At 45.7% G+C, this 18,265-nt stretch overlaps 2 protein-coding genes across 3 annotated transcripts; both read left to right on the forward strand.

Annotated features, from left to right (window-relative positions):
* The first annotated feature begins 6,564 nt into the window (after positions 1-6,564).
* On the forward strand, positions 6,565-10,334 carry alx3 (ALX homeobox 3). 2 transcript variants are annotated; one of them, XM_029833768.1, is made up of 5 exons: positions 6,565-6,963; positions 9,004-9,278; positions 9,418-9,540; positions 9,612-9,732; positions 9,836-10,334. In XM_029833768.1, exons 1-5 carry the CDS (start codon positions 6,630-6,632, stop codon positions 9,904-9,906), a joined length of 924 nt encoding a protein of 307 aa, XP_029689628.1. In that variant the 5' UTR covers positions 6,565-6,629; the 3' UTR covers positions 9,907-10,334. The 2 variants fall into 2 exon arrangements, with proteins under 2 accessions (XP_029689628.1, XP_003963257.1); XM_003963208.2 differs by having other exon boundaries at positions 9,612-10,334.
* Positions 10,335-12,884: 2,550 nt separating this feature from the next.
* rbm15 (RNA binding motif protein 15) lies at positions 12,885-17,371 on the forward strand. Its single transcript, XM_003963207.3, has one exon. It carries the CDS (start codon positions 13,063-13,065, stop codon positions 15,598-15,600), a length of 2,538 nt encoding a protein of 845 aa, XP_003963256.1. The 5' UTR covers positions 12,885-13,062; the 3' UTR covers positions 15,601-17,371.
* Positions 17,372-18,265: the final 894 nt, after the last annotated feature.

An 18,265-nucleotide genomic window follows, 5' to 3' on the forward strand; every position in this document is an offset into this window, starting at 1 on the left:
CCAATCCTATTCAAAATCCCTTATAGAGCCTGAGTGTTTGTGTGTGTGTGCGTGTGTGTGTGAGTGAGTGTGTGTGTGTGTGTGTGCGTGTGTGTGTGAGTGTGTGTGTGTGTGTGTGTGTGCGTGTGTGTGTGTGTGTGTGTGCGTGTGTGTGTGAGTGTGTGTGTGTGTGTGTGTGTGCTTGTTTCGAGGGCAGGACTGTGCCCGCTCCTCTACATCCACCAGCCCCCTCTACTGTGTTTGGTAAGGGTATCCCCTGGTCGGAAGTGCAAATCCAGCTGCAGCAGCAGCTGCATAAATTAGATTTTCGGAGCTGTGGTACAGATAGAGTCTCTGGTGTGTCATTTACTGGAGTCCCACTTGCCCACGCTACCTTTAATTGTCCTTCCATAAATCCGTGGATGTTTCCTGGTCAGTTGTCACGTACCTGAAGCCTGTAGCCCCAAGCGTGCATGAGCTCTGGTGTTCGCCGCCTCCCTGTGAGCTCTGGATCCTCCTCGGTTTCATTTGAACCTCCAGCAGTGCACTTTATCCCTTTTTTAAAACGCAGCGACATGCTGAAGACATTACAACTCGTGCGTTGGCCCTCGGAGCCTGGAGGTTTGTGTGATGTGCCTGCTGAAAGCTTTTCCAAATCACAGAGAATTCAACTGAGTGCGTTCGGATTTTTGCAGCTGCTTTCTATTCCTCAATGTGCAGAGTAATTCCAAACAGTTTATTTTCTATCCAGCCACTTCAGCCCTGAAGGTCATTTGCTCTTTCTCTTTCTAAACAGGCTGGAATCTCACATATCTTTCTCTTTTGGAGATCCACTCGGTCTAATTGGCGCCGCGGCTCTGTTCTTCCCCAGCAGAGTTGTGACAGTCGAGCTCAGATGCCAGAGCTGCTTTCACTTACAGACCTCATCTCTCGCCTGAGATCTTCAGATAACAGAGTCAATGGGCCAGTTTTACCTGCTCCGAACCTTTGAAACCACGTTTAACACAGAGGAACGTGTTCAAGTTTCTGTTTTTTTTTGTTTTTTTTAAAAAGTATTTATATTCTGCTTTTAAAAAAGATGAGACAGGATGAGCAACACAACTTCAGTGGGTCGTCAGTAAGGGGGGTGGGGGGGTGGGGGGTGGGGGGGCACTATGGTCACAGTCTGGGTGGCTGTTCTTTGTGCCCCCAGCCTCAGGGCATCAGGAGCAGCAGCATCCGCTGCGAGGAGAGGATGACCCCGGCTATCCTGCAGAGTTAGGCTTGAACAGCTGTATGTGATTGGACAGGAACAAAGACTGTCCTGAACCAGGGGGCGTCCGTCCGTCCGTCCGTCCGTCTGTCTGTACCTTTGCTACAAAATCAGTACCAAAATCCATATTCTACTAGCAAAGTGAGGACATTTTGAGGATATTTTTGGGAAGTGAGGACATTTTTCCTGATCTGAGGACTGTTTGAGGGTTAAGATGTAGTTTTGAGGTTCAGGTTAGAAAGGTTTAGGGTCAGGGTCACGGTTGGGGGTTAGTTGGGATGGCTTGGGTAAGCGACCGAGTAATGTTTTACACCTATAAAAGTCCTCACAAAAATGGAAGTACAAGGAGATGTGTGTGCGTGTGTTTGTGTGTGTGTGTGTATGTGTGTGTTGTCTTAAATGTTACTGTATTTTACTGACTTGATGGTCAGCTGAATGACGGGAACAGAAGAACCGGTTACATTTTTGGTGCAGAGAAATTTTAACTTAAAGAACCTGCTGGACCTCGATGGACTCCTGTACTCCGAGTGTCATTTCACTTTTCAGACATTCAAAAAAGAATTTAAAAAGATAACGAAAACCAACATTTTTATCCCGAACGTATGACTGAATATAGCTGACAGGAGCTCCTGAAAGGGATGGAAGAGGGTCGCAGCTACCTGAAACCTCTCTCTGCGTCGGGAGGTTTCTCCTCTGATTCGGGGGAGAAGGCCGCTGCCAAAGCCGCGGGTCCCGTCTGGAGCCCAAGGAAGAAGAGAAAAAGGAGAAAGAAGAGGGGGAGGAGGAGGAGGAGGAAGAGGAGGAGGAGAAGGAGGAAGAGTGCAAACCTGCGAGTCTCTCACGAGCCGATATTTAGTCCTGTACATCCGCACCTACACGGCTGCAAACTGGATGACACATAGATAAACAAGCAGCCATTATAGGGAAACATAATTTACATTTTAAGAATTTATCTTATTTTTTAGACTTTTGTATGCTAGTTATATTCAGTCACGGCAGACGGCGATCAAAGGTCCAATAATGCGTTTCTTTATAGAATCTTTTTTTGTTTCACTTCCCCACGCACGGCTGCCTTCGCATCTTCGCGCACGAATGAAACTATACCTGAGGCTGAGAGGATGTTTTCATCCGAACACAAATAAACATATTTATAGAAAATACCGTCACTAGCATTGCAACATTAAATGTGCTCGCTTGCTTTAAAGGTTTCTTTCCTTTGAGTCCATTTATTGCGACGGTCAGTCAAAAAGAATTCTGAAACCAAGTCGTGCGTAATCTGTCAGTTTTAGCGGATGTGTCAGGTTTACGCGCTGATCGAAATTAATCAATAAAAACCAACACACTCTGAGCATCTCCACACATCTGACCAATCTGTGATGACCGAACTGTGTGTGTGTGTGTGTGTGTGTGTGTGTGTGTGTGTGTGTGTGTGTGTTTTAAATTCTCGTTTTGTATTTTTGTGATTTTGTTGCATTTAAACCTACAGAATTTGTCTTTTTGTTGCAGCTAAGGTGAAATAATTTAAACATCCGCAGCGTAGTTCTGCAGCGATCCAGAATTTATTCTGATTAATAAAAATTGTTTGTTTTACAGTTATTTAATCCACTCCCCAAAGTAAACCGTGTGCCCCCCCAAAAAAAATTAAAATAAAGTAACTATTTTACAATATATTTTACTGTAAAATGTATGCAAAACAGAATAAATGGGATCGAATGAAGGATCAAATTCGCCTTTTATTGTTGTATCTATCCTACTGAGCGGCGTGAACCTAATAATATTTTAACAAAAGCAACCTGCTTCAAGGATAATAAAAAACAACAATCAGGCATGTTTCATCTCAGAGTTCTCCGCTGCTGTGCGTGTGTCCGTGCACGACTTTGGCAACAGTTAAGTCAAACACTGTTAGGATTAATGTGTTTGATGTTTTCTTATACGGTCCATGTTTTTGCTGTTAGACTGTTTCTAAGGAGCAGCTGATCTGTCCTTCATTCGGAGACATAGCGAACATTCCCTTTTCGATCAGTTAGCTGCATCACAAATCATTTCGTTAGTTCAGAGTCTCACTGATGGTAAAGATTAACTGCTGTTATAGAAGCAGCTCCGGTTTGTAAACCACAACAAAAATTAACTCAACATATATTGCAAACACAGTGTTCTGTTGTAAATCCGCCATATGCAAATCCAGATGAGCAGAGGGCAGAAGTTGTCCTTGAGACTTTCAAACATGGAAGTTTTTCGATCATCACTAAGCCCATTAATAGCTTGCGACATTTAAATTGACGAATCCACTAACATTTTGTTTCCAATGTTCTGACAAAACTGGCTGTAAAAGTGTTTTCACGCTGTAAATCCCGAACAGCTCGTCTCTATGTCGTGGCTGAAAGTCCCAACGTCGCTCGCCAGCCTCCAGTTTGCTCTGTCGCCTCATATGAGGTCAGGCAGAGGACAGTGCCGCCACTTCCCTTCAGAGATTTCACCCCCATTGCTCCATTGCCCAAACTGGCGCAGGCTTCCCAGAATGCATCTCCTCAGCTCGGCCGGTTGACCCCTGGGGTCGACAGCTGTCAATCATGCCTTCAGCTGGCACTGCAGCTTCTGGACACAGACTGGGAGATGTGAGAGAAGCCTCAGAGAGGAGTCCCGACTCTGCACATGGGTTCATCTCTGTGCATTCATGGCGGCTAATTGAATTAGCCGTCCTTCTTCGATTCTAATGCAAACCTCAGGTTGAATCGCCACCATGTACGTGAGAGGAAAGGCCCCAGGCAGGCCCACGCAGACAAAGACACCAAACATGCACAAGGAACAGACTAAACACCACTTCCTGTTTGTGTTGATCATTAAAGAATGATCTGATGACAGGTGTAACGTAACGTTTTTGGACTTATCGCCCACTTGGCGTAATTTACGAAGAAAGTGTTGTTGTGATGGAGGATGGCTGTGACGAAGCACTTAAAGCTGACAAACGGGCTAAGAGGATGTAGCGGAGGGGTGGGAGGATGTAGTGGAAGTGGTCCTAGCCCCGAGGGCTGCGGGGTGTGCAGCGAGAGTGCAGGGTCACCTTTATCCACGCCGGCTGTGCCCAGACTTGGGAGGCGGAGGGGGGGAACTGGGACTTCCAACAGGCTGGACTGATTTCCTGTGCAGGGTCATGCCCAGGACAGGGTTTAGGGACAAGCGTGTAGGACCACGAGCAGAAACCATCACAGGGTTTGTTGCCACTCTATATGTGCTGCTTCCTTTCCCTATAAATGGTTGAAAAAAACCTTCTCAGCTTTTCATAAGCTTCATTTAATATCTAAAGACCTTGTGCAGAACTGTCTCCATTTCACGATGGGGCATCTGTATAAACAGCGTTACCTGCAGCTCTGAGATCGCTGAGATTCCTCCTCTGCACGTCTCTGGAATGCATTTACTCAGGCCTGTGCGCGCTCGGCCGCTTCGGGCCCCAAAGGACTCGCTCGTGGAGAGATTTAAGAAAGTCCCTGTGTAGGAAATGGTGAAGAGTTTGTGACCATTTGATACATTCTGACAGCAGAATCCACTCAGGAGTGTGTAGGGGTTAAAAGTGTGTCTGCGTGTGTGATTTATGTGACGGTCCCACCGACTCTACTGACCCAAACATGTTCAGCCCAGTCATGTTACTCATAAATGTCATTAGGTTTTATAACTCGGGTCACTAATCATTTCAAATTTAAGGCTCCTGCTTTAAAAGGAATTTCTGTCTCCATCAAGCACATTTTAGAGCCTTCATAAGGAGCAGTTTAAGAGAACTATATATAACTGGCAAAATGACCTCAGGATAAAAAAAATAGTTTCAAAGAGACTGTTTGGGGTTTTTTGTTTGGTTTTTGGATGTTTTCACACACTTTCTCATGAATTCTGTTCTTGTAGAGACAGAATATCTAAATCTGTGTCTCTTCCCCCCTCAGAGGCCTGGAACTGTGGATTTTTGGAGTTTATCAAGCTCCACAGTGATCTGACCGTCGCTCATGAGGCCTCCTGAAATCAAACCGAGTCCGTGTTTACAGACGTGTCCATCATGCAGGAGCCTGAGGTACCTGCAGAAATGTCCCCACCATCAGCCGCTCGGTGTCTCAACCCGGTAAGTGCACGTGTGTTTACACACACTTTGACTGGAGATAAGATTTAGAATTAAGGGCCTTTTTATCTGACGGTTGAGTCTAATTCGGTTTACAGACAGTCAGTCAGTTTTACGTCGCAGAGGTAATAACGTGTTTTGAGTTTGTTGCCGAAGGCAAATCCGAGTTTTATGCTCCTTCTCTAAATTTTATCGTTTTTATTGCCTCCCATCAAAACACTGAAATAAGTCCAAGAAATAAAAATAAATCCCAAAACGATTAGACAATTATTGCCTCCATTAAAAACTTCATTGTACCCGACGAAAAAGAAAATAATAAAAATAAACTTAATCGGAAATGTTGATTCGGTTTACTTGATGTAATTTAAAAATATCTTTTATGTGTTGAATCATTGGTAAATGTATTGAAATATAATTTAAGAATAGTCACTTAAATATTTGTGAAGACGGTTTATGGCCATTTCACAACAATTTTTGATTAATTTAGATCTCCCGTGGAAATAATCAATGTTGGAACATCTTAAGGAAATGACCAAGAAATACTGTCTGCAAAACTTTAAATATGCATGAACAATGTTTCTCTGGGCGCTGCGTTTATTAATTACGATTCCTTAAATAAAGAACTATTTCGAAGAGTCTTTTAAATGAATTTTCCTTTCAATATAATAATTCTAAAATCGAGTCTTGCTTGCGCGCGTATTAATATTTGGCCGCATCCCTTTGGTGCTTCTTTTTTTTTTTTAATCGAACATTTACATTGCAGGATAATTATGGGTTAGAAACTAATGCCTAAAACGTTCGGACATGGAAATAGAATTAATTAAGAGGCCTCAACAGCCCGTGTGTTAATAAAGGGGGAAATAGATTTTCATACGCTTTAGAAAAACTCCCAAAAGTCCCCCAAAACGCTTAAAACAATCCCAGAAGATGCGGTTGAGACGCACCACTCTTCCTCAGTATCCCGTAGGTCTGTCGCGTCCGCCTGCATGTGGAGCTCAGAGCCACGACGACACAATCAAATCGTTAATTGGATGAATGGGAAACACACGTGATTGATTTATTTGCGGATTATATTAGACTTCTGGATGCTGTAACAAACACCGCACGCACGCACGTAGACCTCCCCCCTCCCTCTCCTCCCCCTCCACCTCCCGCTCTCGCTCAATCCCGGTTTTACGGGTCTTTGTTACTGATCTGATAAATCCCACCCACTTGACATGAAGACAGAGTGGGGGGAAACGCTCATGGTCAGTCGGTCTCTCGGTGCTGTCTCTGTTGCCCGCAGGAGCCGTAAAAATGGACGCGGACACTTGTTTAACTTTCCATGCGCATAGCAGCAGGAGGACCCCGGAACACTCCCCGCGGCTGGAGCACGGCTCCTTTCTCCCTTTCGACGAGTCGCAGAAAGCTTCGCACCTTCCGCCTCCTCTTCCTCACAGACTCGGCCTGAGGGGAGACGTGTACGCCGCGGCCATGGCCAGGTTTGGCGATGCTCCGGCGGAATTTACGCACGGCGCTGGCCCGCTCAACCCGCCAGCTTCGCCGCCCAAACACAAGTTCTTGGGCAACCAGGATCAGAAAGGGGCAACGATTAGCAGCAAACCGGGGTTTTATGACGACACCACGGAAGGTAAGAGGAAAGTTGATGCTGTTGTTTTGCAGGTTCTGTTTTTTTGTTTTGTGCGTTTTCTGTAGTAAGACGCACGTTTCATGAACGGATATTTCAGGTAATCGACAGATCAATAATCGTCCAACAAATTGCCTTTTTTCCTTTTAAATGAAAAAAATCCCCCGTGACATTAAATTGAAATGGATGTTTCGGATTCCTCCGACTCTAAACATCCATCCCAGAAAGAGAAGCCGTGACTGTATATGTTGAAGCCCAGCCTGAAGAAACAATGTGGTTTTTCACTTTATTTATTGGTGTTGATGATTCTACGGACCATCGGTGGATGTGAGCCATGATAAGGTCTCTGTGATATCTGTGTCCACAATAATATACAAAGGCCTGATCCATATTCACACTCTTCACTGCAGGTACTTTAGGGACACCCGCACTACCAGCTGAAAATAACATTTAACAACTTTATTTCGCTTTAATTCAGTTACCCCCCCCCCCCCCCCCCACACACACACACACACACACACATACACACACACAGCTTATAATTTATTTTACTGTGCATAATACATAATGCAATGTTTTATTTTATATCTGCACAAGCAATGATTTGTGTGTGTGTGTGTGTGTGTGTGTGTGTGTGTGTGTGTTTGTGTGTGGAGGGGGTTCATGTGGTTTTGAGTTTGCATTTGTACACCTTCAAAAACGGACAAGTTTTCCTGTTTTGTCTGCAGTGTGTGGACAGTTTGTTCATGGTGGAAAGATCTGCGCACCTCCGTCACCTTTACACACTTTGAAGGGGATTTTTCTCTTTAATCCATTCACAATAGTGTGTTTTCATGAGAAGGTTTGCAAAAAAAATGTCAAACAAGTTTTGTGCAAATAGAATTTATCTGTCTTTCAGCAGCTTGATGCAGAAACATGATTTTAGTGATGAAATTGTCTTTGATTTTATAATCAAGTATGAAAACGTTGGTCATAACAACAATGCTTTTGTTTGTTCAAATGTGAGAGCTGGAACTTCTTCACAGAGAGGGTTTATTTTACTTCATTTTTTTTGCAGACTTGGGATTTATATATTTGAATCACAGACAGTTTATTTATAGAGACATTCATCTGTATTTCGTCAACATAAAAAAGCCTCTTAATTGTTTTATTGATTATAATTACCAACAAATATGTGCATTATTTCCTTGAAATGAAGCAAATGTAGATAATTTGATAAAACTCTTCTTAAATTTCTGCCTCAACTTTCTCAGAATGTTTAAATGAATCCCCGTGCTTCCACATTTTAGATTTGTGGATCGTGGATTTGTCCTTTCCTACATTACACATGAAGTAGATCTCCGGTTACACGGGAGCAGAGACGGAGCGGATGTGGGAGTCCTGTGGCAGGGACAGACGGCGTTTTCAGCATGAGCTGCGGTGTCAGACGGGATCTGATGCAGACAAGAATATTAATGTCGCAATAAAAAAAATGCTCTCTGTTGGGCCCCTTGTTGAATTAAGAGTTCAGGAAAGTTCCTTCAGAGATGGGCAGCACAACGCTGCAGAAGGCCGCAGACGTTCGCCTCCGTTCATGAAGAAATGACACCCCAAGAGTTTCTGTTCACCCTTAGAAATAATGCAGATTATTACCACCTTCTACTTGATCGCGTTTAGCTGTTGTTCAGGCCGGTGTTGTTTTTTATCTGGATATTTTGATTTGACATGTTTCAACCTGGCTCAAAAAGTCATCTTAAGTTAGCTGTTTTCTGTATTTCGGAATGACACACTGCTGTTGCTTGATCGGCAGAGTCACACACAGAAAATGGCCCTGAAGATATTTTTGAAGGTTCACTGCTGCAGTGCAACTGTCATGGCCTTAGACAGAGTTAAATAAAATTTTAAATGGGTAAAATATGTTTAATCAAATAAATGAACAGCAGATGAATCTCATCAAACAAAATGATTATAAACGGTCCATAGACATAAATATTAGGACTATGATGCCTCTTGCCTCTTTAAAGCATTGAGGGTCGATGATCTTTGTCTGTATCCGTTCTTTAGCCAGAGAGGACGGCCCGCCCAAGACCATGGGGTACGCTGGCATTGGTGTGGACTGTTGTGGCAAACTGAAAGAGCCCGGTGGGGGTTTACACCCGGAGTCCATCGCTGATTCCATCGATCTATCAGGGAAGAACAAGAAGAGACGCAACCGCACCACCTTCAGCACCTTCCAGCTGGAGGAGCTGGAGAAGGTGTTCCAGAAGACGCACTACCCTGATGTTTACGCCCGGGAGCAGCTGGCCCTCAGGACCGAGCTCACTGAGGCCCGAGTTCAGGTGCATGTTGCCATGACTACCTCGTATTTATATTGTTAGGGTCAAGCTTAGGGGATAGAGGTGAGAACAGCCTCTGACCTCTGCATAAACCACTGTTCCCTGAAACTTGGCCGCTCTTGGGTGTTTTTTCCTTTGACAGGTTTGGTTCCAGAACCGGAGAGCCAAGTGGAGGAAACGGGAACGTTACGGGAAGATCCAAGAGGTCCGGAACCACTTCGCCACATATGATATCTCTCTTCTCCCTCGCCATGACACGTATCAGGTAAAAGACAAAAACCAGAAATTTCTTTTGATTCGCCGATGCTGAAATGTCCGAAAACTCTCTGTGTCCAGATGCAGGGCAATCTGTGGCCGGGTTCTGCTTCAGGAGGAGGCGGAGGCTCAGCCGCCAGCTGCGTCTTAGGAGCCGAATCCATCTCCTCGTCGTGTATGAGTCCATATCCACACGCCCACGGTAATCTGCAAGGTTTCATGGGCATGACCCCCTCCCCTGGACACCATCACCACCATCATCCGCCTCACCACCCCGGCATCAACAGCCTCTATTCGCTCCACAGCTTTCCCGGGGGGCTCGGGTCTCCCTCCCTGGAGCCGCATGAGTCCGAATACAAGCCAGCGGGCCTGGTAGCGCTGCGGATGAAAGCCAAAGACCCAGGCAGCCTCCTCTCGTGGCCTACATGACCGCGACAGTGCCAGCCCTCCATGATGCACTGACTGAGCCAAAGCATATCACATTCCTGACTCATCCAGAGCCTCCGGTGTACACACCCTCCCAAAGTGACTCACATATCAGTGTCTAATATTTGTCCGAGCCAGTGTGGAGAAGGAACTTTATGAAAATTAAAGAAACTTTTGGAAAGTTTTAGGTGACTCCAACTAGAATATTCAGGGGAGGTTCCTTTTTTTTTTTTTTTTTTAATTGTTTTGTATTTGGTTTAGTATCACATTTTAAAAGAGAAAATTTATTTAAGCATGTAAAAAATGTGATTATCATATTAATCTTTTTTTGTCAGCTTTTCCTATTGAGTGATCTATAATAAAGATCTCCATTTGTAACATTTGTCTCCCTCAGTAGGACAGATTTCAGGGTGGGTGATTTTCTTTATTCAAAAAATGGACCAACAACACTATATTTGATCACTCAGATGCACTTATATGATGTCACGCTTTCAGTAATCACTGATACCAGAATTCAATATAGTGCCTATAAAAAAGGAATCCACCCTGTTTTTCATGTTTATACTCAGACCATTAAGAGACCGGTTAGACGGACAGCAAAGACGGCGTTGGACTTCACCCGCTGTTTCTGCAGCAGGTCCTGGTTGGCTTGTCGTGGAAGACACTGTTGAAACATCTTGTCAAACTGATTCCACATGATATATTATGCAGCAGCCATGTCATCTTTGATGATAACATACAGTGTAAAGACCTTTGCCACAGAATGAACAGCTTGAACAGACAAGCGCTAAATTATGAGCAAACAAACTGAAACTGGATGGAAGACTGTCCCAAATATCCACATACAGGTCTCTTCACATTCTAGAATTATCAATGCACCAAATATCCTGATGGCATTTTCTCTATTCCATAACTCAGTGGAAACGTGAGCTCCGAGGCAGAATTGTTTCATAGTGCAGCGTAGCCACAGACACCAGTGCGCTACCTTACAAGCGCCGCACATTTGGGGCGACTTGGAGAGACCGTCATGGCACACCTCATGCGTCAGGACAGGGTTGTTAACGGAGAGCTAATGGAGTGACCACAGCTCACTGTTGATAAAGTGGATAGGCTCCAGCAGACCATAATGGCAGGCATTTTTCATCCAGGCTTTTTGGGATTTTTTTTGCAGCCGCACAATGGGGAATCATTAACAGAACAATTCAAGTCAAGCTGTGTTTACTCTATCCCAGAGCATTGTGGGTAATACATTTTCAAAGCCAGCTCACCTTCCTGTGCTTATATATAAGGACATGTGCTTTCATGTACCGTATTTTAAAGATGAAAATGACATCAGTGTGTTGCTGTGGCACACTCGCTCTTGCGTGTTTTCTGAATGTGAGACTAATAATCGTTTTCAGGAAATCTCATTGTTGTGCTTTCCCCCAAACAATTTACTTTATTGTCAAGGAAACACTGACTTGCATGGTACATCCCATCTGGTGTAAATAACTAAATACCAATATATTCATGTCAGATGTGCAAACATGTCATTCTGTATCAGGCTGAAAATGCATCTTGAAGAGGGGAAGGAAATATACTGCCGCTGGACAAAACACTGCTCCTGCTCCCCAGGACCGTCCCTGGCTCGTGGCACAATAGCCTGGCTCTCCTTCCCTTCTGCTTGCTTCACCAGTCATGGCACCATGCGTCACTTTTACTGCTGTTCTTCGGATCTGTGTCGGACTTTTTAGCAGGCCACTAACATGTGGTTTTAATAGAAGAATGCAGAAAGCCATCAGAAACACTTTCCACACCCACAGCTTCAAATTCCAGCCAGGCCCTGGGAGATGGCGGCCCTGGCTGCAGTTACAACACCCCCCCTTCCCCCCATTAAGGCCCAGATTAAGAAGAAAAGATAAGAAGAGCCATCAGTAGGAATGAGGGACTGGGCAGAGTCCCATCTTTAGGAAAGCTGATTAATTAGCAGATGGCAGGTCATTGATCTGTTTAAAATTTATTTAAAGATAAGCACATTCGACCAACAATCTTTGGATTTATTACATTTGATAAAACAATTACAATAGAATGATTTATTATACAAAGATTCAAATTATAAGGTTATCTAAGTTGCCATTATTGGTACATTACTTTGTAGTAGGCTGCATAGATTTATTAGGAATAAAATGTAAAAGGCTATAAATAATCATTAAAATCTGTGGTCCTTCCTGCTAGCCACCGTTCTAAGCTTTGGCCTCTAGAAGATTGATCTTGGCCGGCCTCAAATAGAACCAACAGAGTTTGTGTTTCAAGAATTCAGACAGCACAATATTGCCTTTAAATTAAGAGAGCAGTGCAGTAGCACACACCAGCACGATGGTGAGGTAACTCAGGTACCGGCTGTCATTCAGTGTCGGATTTTATCAGAGCTTTGTTTTATTTCATCATCTACAAAAATGTGATTGCATTCGATAGTAGCTCTACAGGGACAAAATACTGACAAAACACTAAAGTAAAAAATATTGAACTCAGATTATAACCATTGCCTTTTGTATTGTTCACGTAATCGTGCAGCTTTTAAAAAAAATAAAAATAAAATAAAATAATGAATGCATAAATATAAAGAACGAGAGCAACGAAGCTGGGTACTGTACACTTGAGATGCTGTGCAAATACCGCCATCTTGTGGTTACAATCGGCAACATTTTTTTTAGATAGGGATTTCCCTCGTTCAGTCCTGTTTCTACCGTACTCTCCTTCAATGCACAAATACAAAAAGCTGTCTTCTAGCGTTCCTTGGTCATATTTATACGCGATTACATCGTTCGCTTTTAATTAGGCCCAAAATGCAAGAAATCTTTCCTTAATTTAGGTACACTTTTTTTAAAGCAGTGCCTCCGCGAGGGGTTGATTGACGTGGGTTTCAAAGGTTTCCACCCACTTTTTAGCCAATCGTAGCGAAGGGGCGGGTCTTTGTCGTAATCTTTACAAAATGGCGACTGTTGTTGTTTTGCCGCAGGGTCGGTGAATTAATCCGTGTTGAGAGGTTATTTAATTCCTGCATTAAAGTACAGAAAGGACGTGTAGGAGAAGGGTTTCCCTACGGACCGTTTCCCCGAGGCGTGCGATGAAAGGCAAGGAGCGGTCGCCGATAAAAAAGCGCTCTCGGGCCTTGGATGATATTCGAGACAGGGGAGGATGCCATCCGACCAACAAGAAAATGGGGCCTCTCTCCGGCTCCAGTGGGAGCAATAATGGAAACAGCTCGACCAAAAGCGATGGCGGTTCCACGAGGAGGAGTTTACTCATCGAGAAAAGAGACAGGGACTTCGACGCGCACAGCCGGACTGGAAATAATCACAGTTTAAACGCCACCGGCGGCTCCGTGGGGAAGAACCACAGCCTGAGCCTGACGCTGGATCTATCCTCGGCGAGAGCCGCGCTGCGGGGGGAGCAGCGGGTACAGTCGCCCGGCGGGGAGAGTGAGTACAAAACCCTCAAAATAAGCGACCTCGGTACCCAGCTCAGCGACGAAGACGTAGAAGACGGACTCTTTCACGAGTTTAAAAAATTCGGGGACGTGAGCGTCAAGATTAGTCGTAGCAACGACGAGCGGATAGCCTTTGTGAATTTTCGGAAGCCGGAGGACGCCAGAGCCGCCAAGCACGCTCGGGGACGACTGGTGCTGTATGACAGGCCGCTAAAAATCGAAGCGGTGTACATTAACCGACGGAGGAGCCGCTCCCCCGTGGAGAGAGACTTGTACGGTGCAGCCCAGAGCCACCGGCACCTCCAGAGACCCCTTTCCCCCACCGGCCTCGGGTACAGAGACTATCGGCTGCAGCAGCTGGCCCTGGGGCGGCTGCCTCCTCCACCCCCACCCCCGCTGCCCAGGGAGCTGGACAGGGACAGAGAATTCGCCTTGTTTGAAGCCAGAACTCGGCCCGCTTTCATTGCGGAGCGCGCAGCCTTTCGCGAAGAGGATTTTATTTCTCCAGAAGACGACCAAAGAGCCAACAGGACGTTGTTTTTAGGCAACCTGGACATAACTGTTACAGAAGCGGACCTGCGGAGAGCCTTCGACAGGTTTGGGGTCATAACAGAAGTAGACATTAAAAGACCCACACGAGGACAAGTCAGCACATATGGCTTTCTGAAATTTGAGAACCTTGACATGGCCCACCGAGCTAAGTTAAGCATGTCTGGCAAGGTGGTGGGTCGCAACCCTATTAAGATAGGCTATGGGAAAGCAACTCCTTCCACGCGCTTGTGGGTAGGTGGTCTCGGACCCTGGGTACCTTTAGCGGCCCTGGCGAGAGAGTTTGATCGTTTCGGCACAATTCGGACTATTGACTACAGGAAGGGGCACACCTGGGCCTACATCCAGTATGAAAGTTTGGACGCTGCACAAGCAGCGTGCACACACATGCGGGGTTTTCCTCTCGGCGGCCCGGAAAGGAGACTCAGAGTGGACTTTGCAGACAACGAGCATCGTTACCAGCAGCAGTTCTTGCAGCCTCTGCCGATACCACCGTTTGACATGGTGGCAGAATCGTTTGTTCACCGGGCTACTCCTGAACCCCTCAGGGTCAGGGAACGGACTCCGCCGCCTCTTCACTTCAGAGAAAGGGAGCTTTTTCCTGGAACTGAATGGCCTAACCCCGCTATTCGCGAGAGGGTACGTGCCTCGCCTTTTGAGACCATTGACCATCTGGAACGGCGGACGCGGGAGGCGTGGTCTTTAGAGAGGGAACTACAGGGACGAGAACCTGCGCGGAAGCGGCGCGTAACGGAGGACGGGCGACATGCAGATCATTCTCCTGACAGCTCTGAAAGGACTGCGAGGCGTAGACGTGCTTCTCCAGATGGAAGTCCTGGCGGGAGCAGCAGGGACGGGGGGCGTTTCAGTGACTCGGAGCGTCCCCTGAGAGGCGACAGAGCATCCCCCACACGGGAACATCACAGCGGACTGGAGAGGAGCGGGGTTGAGCGAAGGACAAAAAGCCTCAGCCTCGCTGAGAAAGGACCTTTAAGTACCGGTGTTTCGTCTGTGGAACGCAAGCGCAAAGTCGGCGATGGCGGCAAGGGGCTGGCCAAGCGAGAACGTTCTGAAGGCAGCATCAAGGCGGGCCAGCTGTCTAAATTGGACGACAGTAAACTTGTCATGGCCTGGAACGGCATGCTGCTGCTCAAAAACAGTAATTTCCCAGCCAACATGCACCTGCTGGAGGGCGACCACAACGTGGCCAGCGAGCTCCTTGTCGACGGTTCGACGGGGAGGCAGGTGAGCGAGCTCAAGATTACCCAGCGGCTCCGACTGGACCAGCCCAAGCTCGACGAGGTGTCGCGGCGCATCAAGGTGGCGGGACCCGGTGGCTACGCTATCCTCTTGGCAGTTCCCGGGGCCACGGAAGATCCATCCTCGTCCGACGCCGCCTCGACACAGCGCCCTCTACGTAACCTGGTGTCCTACCTCAACCAAAAACAGGCAGCTGGAGTCATCAGCCTGCCTGTGGGGGGCAGCAAAGATAAAGACACCACAGGGGTTCTTCATGCTTTCCCTCCCTGTGATTTCTCCCAGCAGTTCCTGGATTCCTCTGCCAAAGCTCTCGCTAAGAGTAAGGAGGACTACCTGGTCATGATTGTGGTTCGTGGAGCCTCTTGAGAAAAAGAATCTGAACACATTTGGTTCAGATGGTGTAAAAAAAAAAATCTGCTGTATATCAGTAACTGTTGCATGCTGTGTGTTAAGCAATATGGGAAACACTAGTGTGACTCTACATTGTATGTTGCCATTTACTCCACTGAAAGGACGAGCAGTGCCCTCATTTACAAGCTAACAATGAAGAAAGGGCTCACTTTCAAGTAAAGTGAAGGGAGCTTATATTCCGGTATTTCAGTTTAACTTTAAAAAAAGGAGAAAGGAAAGGAAAAGGGGTCATTTCAAAGGTTTAATTCTTAGTTGGTTCAGCCTGTCACAGCCTGAGCTCCAAAACTTGTAATGGACACGATAACACCGCCACAGGATGAAAACCCGCAAAGCAAGCTGCTCTCCCCCCTCATTATTAACTCTAATTGGATTTTTTTGGCCATTCATCAGTGATTAGAATAAACCACTATTGTTAAGGGTTCTGCAAAAGTAGAGGTAATTTAATTTTTTTTTTAAGGGGGCATCTAACATGAGCATTAAAGGTGAAGGTTAATGGCTCTATGAGGTTGTTTATGATGCATTTCCTGGGGCTGTTAATGTGTTACTTTGTCCATTATAAATAGAAAAATATCTATTTTTTGAAAGAGTCCAATAATATTTCTGCTGTACTGGTTTTCCAGTGAACCAGAAGGGTGAGCAGGACGTTTGGTACTGGTGTAATGAATGTTTTGGTTCTGCATTCATAAATCAGATTCTTATGACCTTTTTATCATTATGATAAAATATTGGAGACGTTTTAAGGGTCCCATGATGCAGAGGCCATATTAAGCACACCGTGTTCACTCATTAGACTGCATTTAGATGATCTCGCCTCCCTCAGCTCACCTGTTGACACAAATCTCATTTAATTGTTAAAATGGTTTGCTTCTAAACGTTTCCAGACACTAAATTTCTGTAGGTCAGCAATTATGTTGTGGAACAGCTAATTGCCAAATAGACCGTGAACTCAGCGCGTTCACTAGGAAACGCTTGTGTCAACGTGAATGCTGATTATGAAGTGACATTTCTGTCTCGGAAATGATGCACGGGACGCAGTCAGAACCAACTGTTTTTCCAAGTCTGATTTTATTTAGTTCATCCCCAACCTTAGAAAGATTTCTTTGATATGACAAGTGGACAAACTCCATTAGCAGCGGATAACGATTCGAGCTTTTGTGTTGTTTCTTCTGTTGCTCTGAAAGCAGCTGATTTTCAACCCTGCTAATATGCAGTAACAGTAAAATGTTGGTACAAATTAGCCATAATCTGTTTCTGTGATTTTAAAGCTGTAGAACCACCTAATCAGTTAATGTGTTCATTTAAATTTAGGTTTAGCTCTTTAAATTTGCCTGCCAACATGTTCCCAAGGCCTGCTTACCATTATTTCTGACATTGTATGTTTGTCATTCAGTAGTAATCCTCCGAGAATTATTTATCGACTGTATAAATGTGTGATGGAAGCATTATATGTCTGAAATGTGACCGGTGCGAGCGTCGCACCCTTTCCGACGGGGGACTTCCGAGGAGACGGACGCAGAACTGAGCAGCTCTGTCTGGAGGCGCGCCTCTGAACGCCGTGTGTCCCACCTGCGCCTGTGATGACTTCTGTTTTTAAATGGAAAAATTGAGAAATGTACACGTTCATGTCATGGAAAAGGAAAAGCCCAGAAGCTGTTCACATACCGTCGGGTGCCCTCGGGCGCTGCAGTGTGACAGATTATCAATAAATTGTTCATTTGAAGGGAAACGTGTTTCTTCGATGGAGGTGAATTGAAGAAACGAGCTGCCTTGCCTTATTGTGTTTCCACGGAGTTGTGGCTTGAAAAAAGTTTTGTCTCTGCACAGGAGAAAGAGGGGAGACCACTCCTCGGTTTAGGAGAGACCCCTGTGCTCTGTGAGGATCGCTCTTTCTTACAGGCCTGGTTAAATTGCACCTTTCCCACGATCCTCTGTTGATCCTGCAACTGTTGGCATGTGAACAACCTGCTGAGGATCGAGGAGCCTCCACTTCCCTTTGGTTTACGGCCAGAATCCACTGTGAGGTGTGAAACTCTGGCAGAGGCAGACAGCGGTGCCGTTCCGGAGTCAAAGGGCGGAGCTAACGGCGGCGAGCGCCGCTGACCACACTACAATTGGAAAAAATTATGGGCGACATCATTCTAAAATGATTGTAACAGACCCACTGGGCTGATTTGTCTCTGCCATTTTTGCCCAGTTGTGATTTGATTTGACTTAAAGATTGTCACAGGGAGGAGGATTGGCTAGGAATATTGTCTGTCCTCCTCCCACTGATCCCTCCCTGCTGCCTGGAGACCAGCTAAGAAGGCTTTTGCCGTGTTGCAGCTGTATTCCTGCATCCCCGAGGTGGAGTTCAAGCACGAACAAGGCAAATTGTTTGCTCTTTTTGACCCCGTTGGAAGGAATCCACACAGCGGACGCCGCCACTCCCATTAAACCATCTAGGAGACTCTGCGTTTTAAGTTTACAGCTGCTTTACACAGGAAAAGAGAGTTTTCCATTTCATCTTGCTATTAATCGTAGCGCTATCACGCGAAAACACACTGCACTGTGCTGAGGATTCCCTGAGAGAAACATTGCCATCTTGAGGACCACGGAGCTTTCTGTTGTTGCAACCTGCAGG

Source organism: Takifugu rubripes, chromosome 3 (genome assembly GCF_901000725.2).
Source record: "Takifugu rubripes chromosome 3, fTakRub1.2, whole genome shotgun sequence".
Classification (NCBI taxonomy): Eukaryota; Metazoa; Chordata; class Actinopteri; order Tetraodontiformes; family Tetraodontidae; genus Takifugu; species Takifugu rubripes.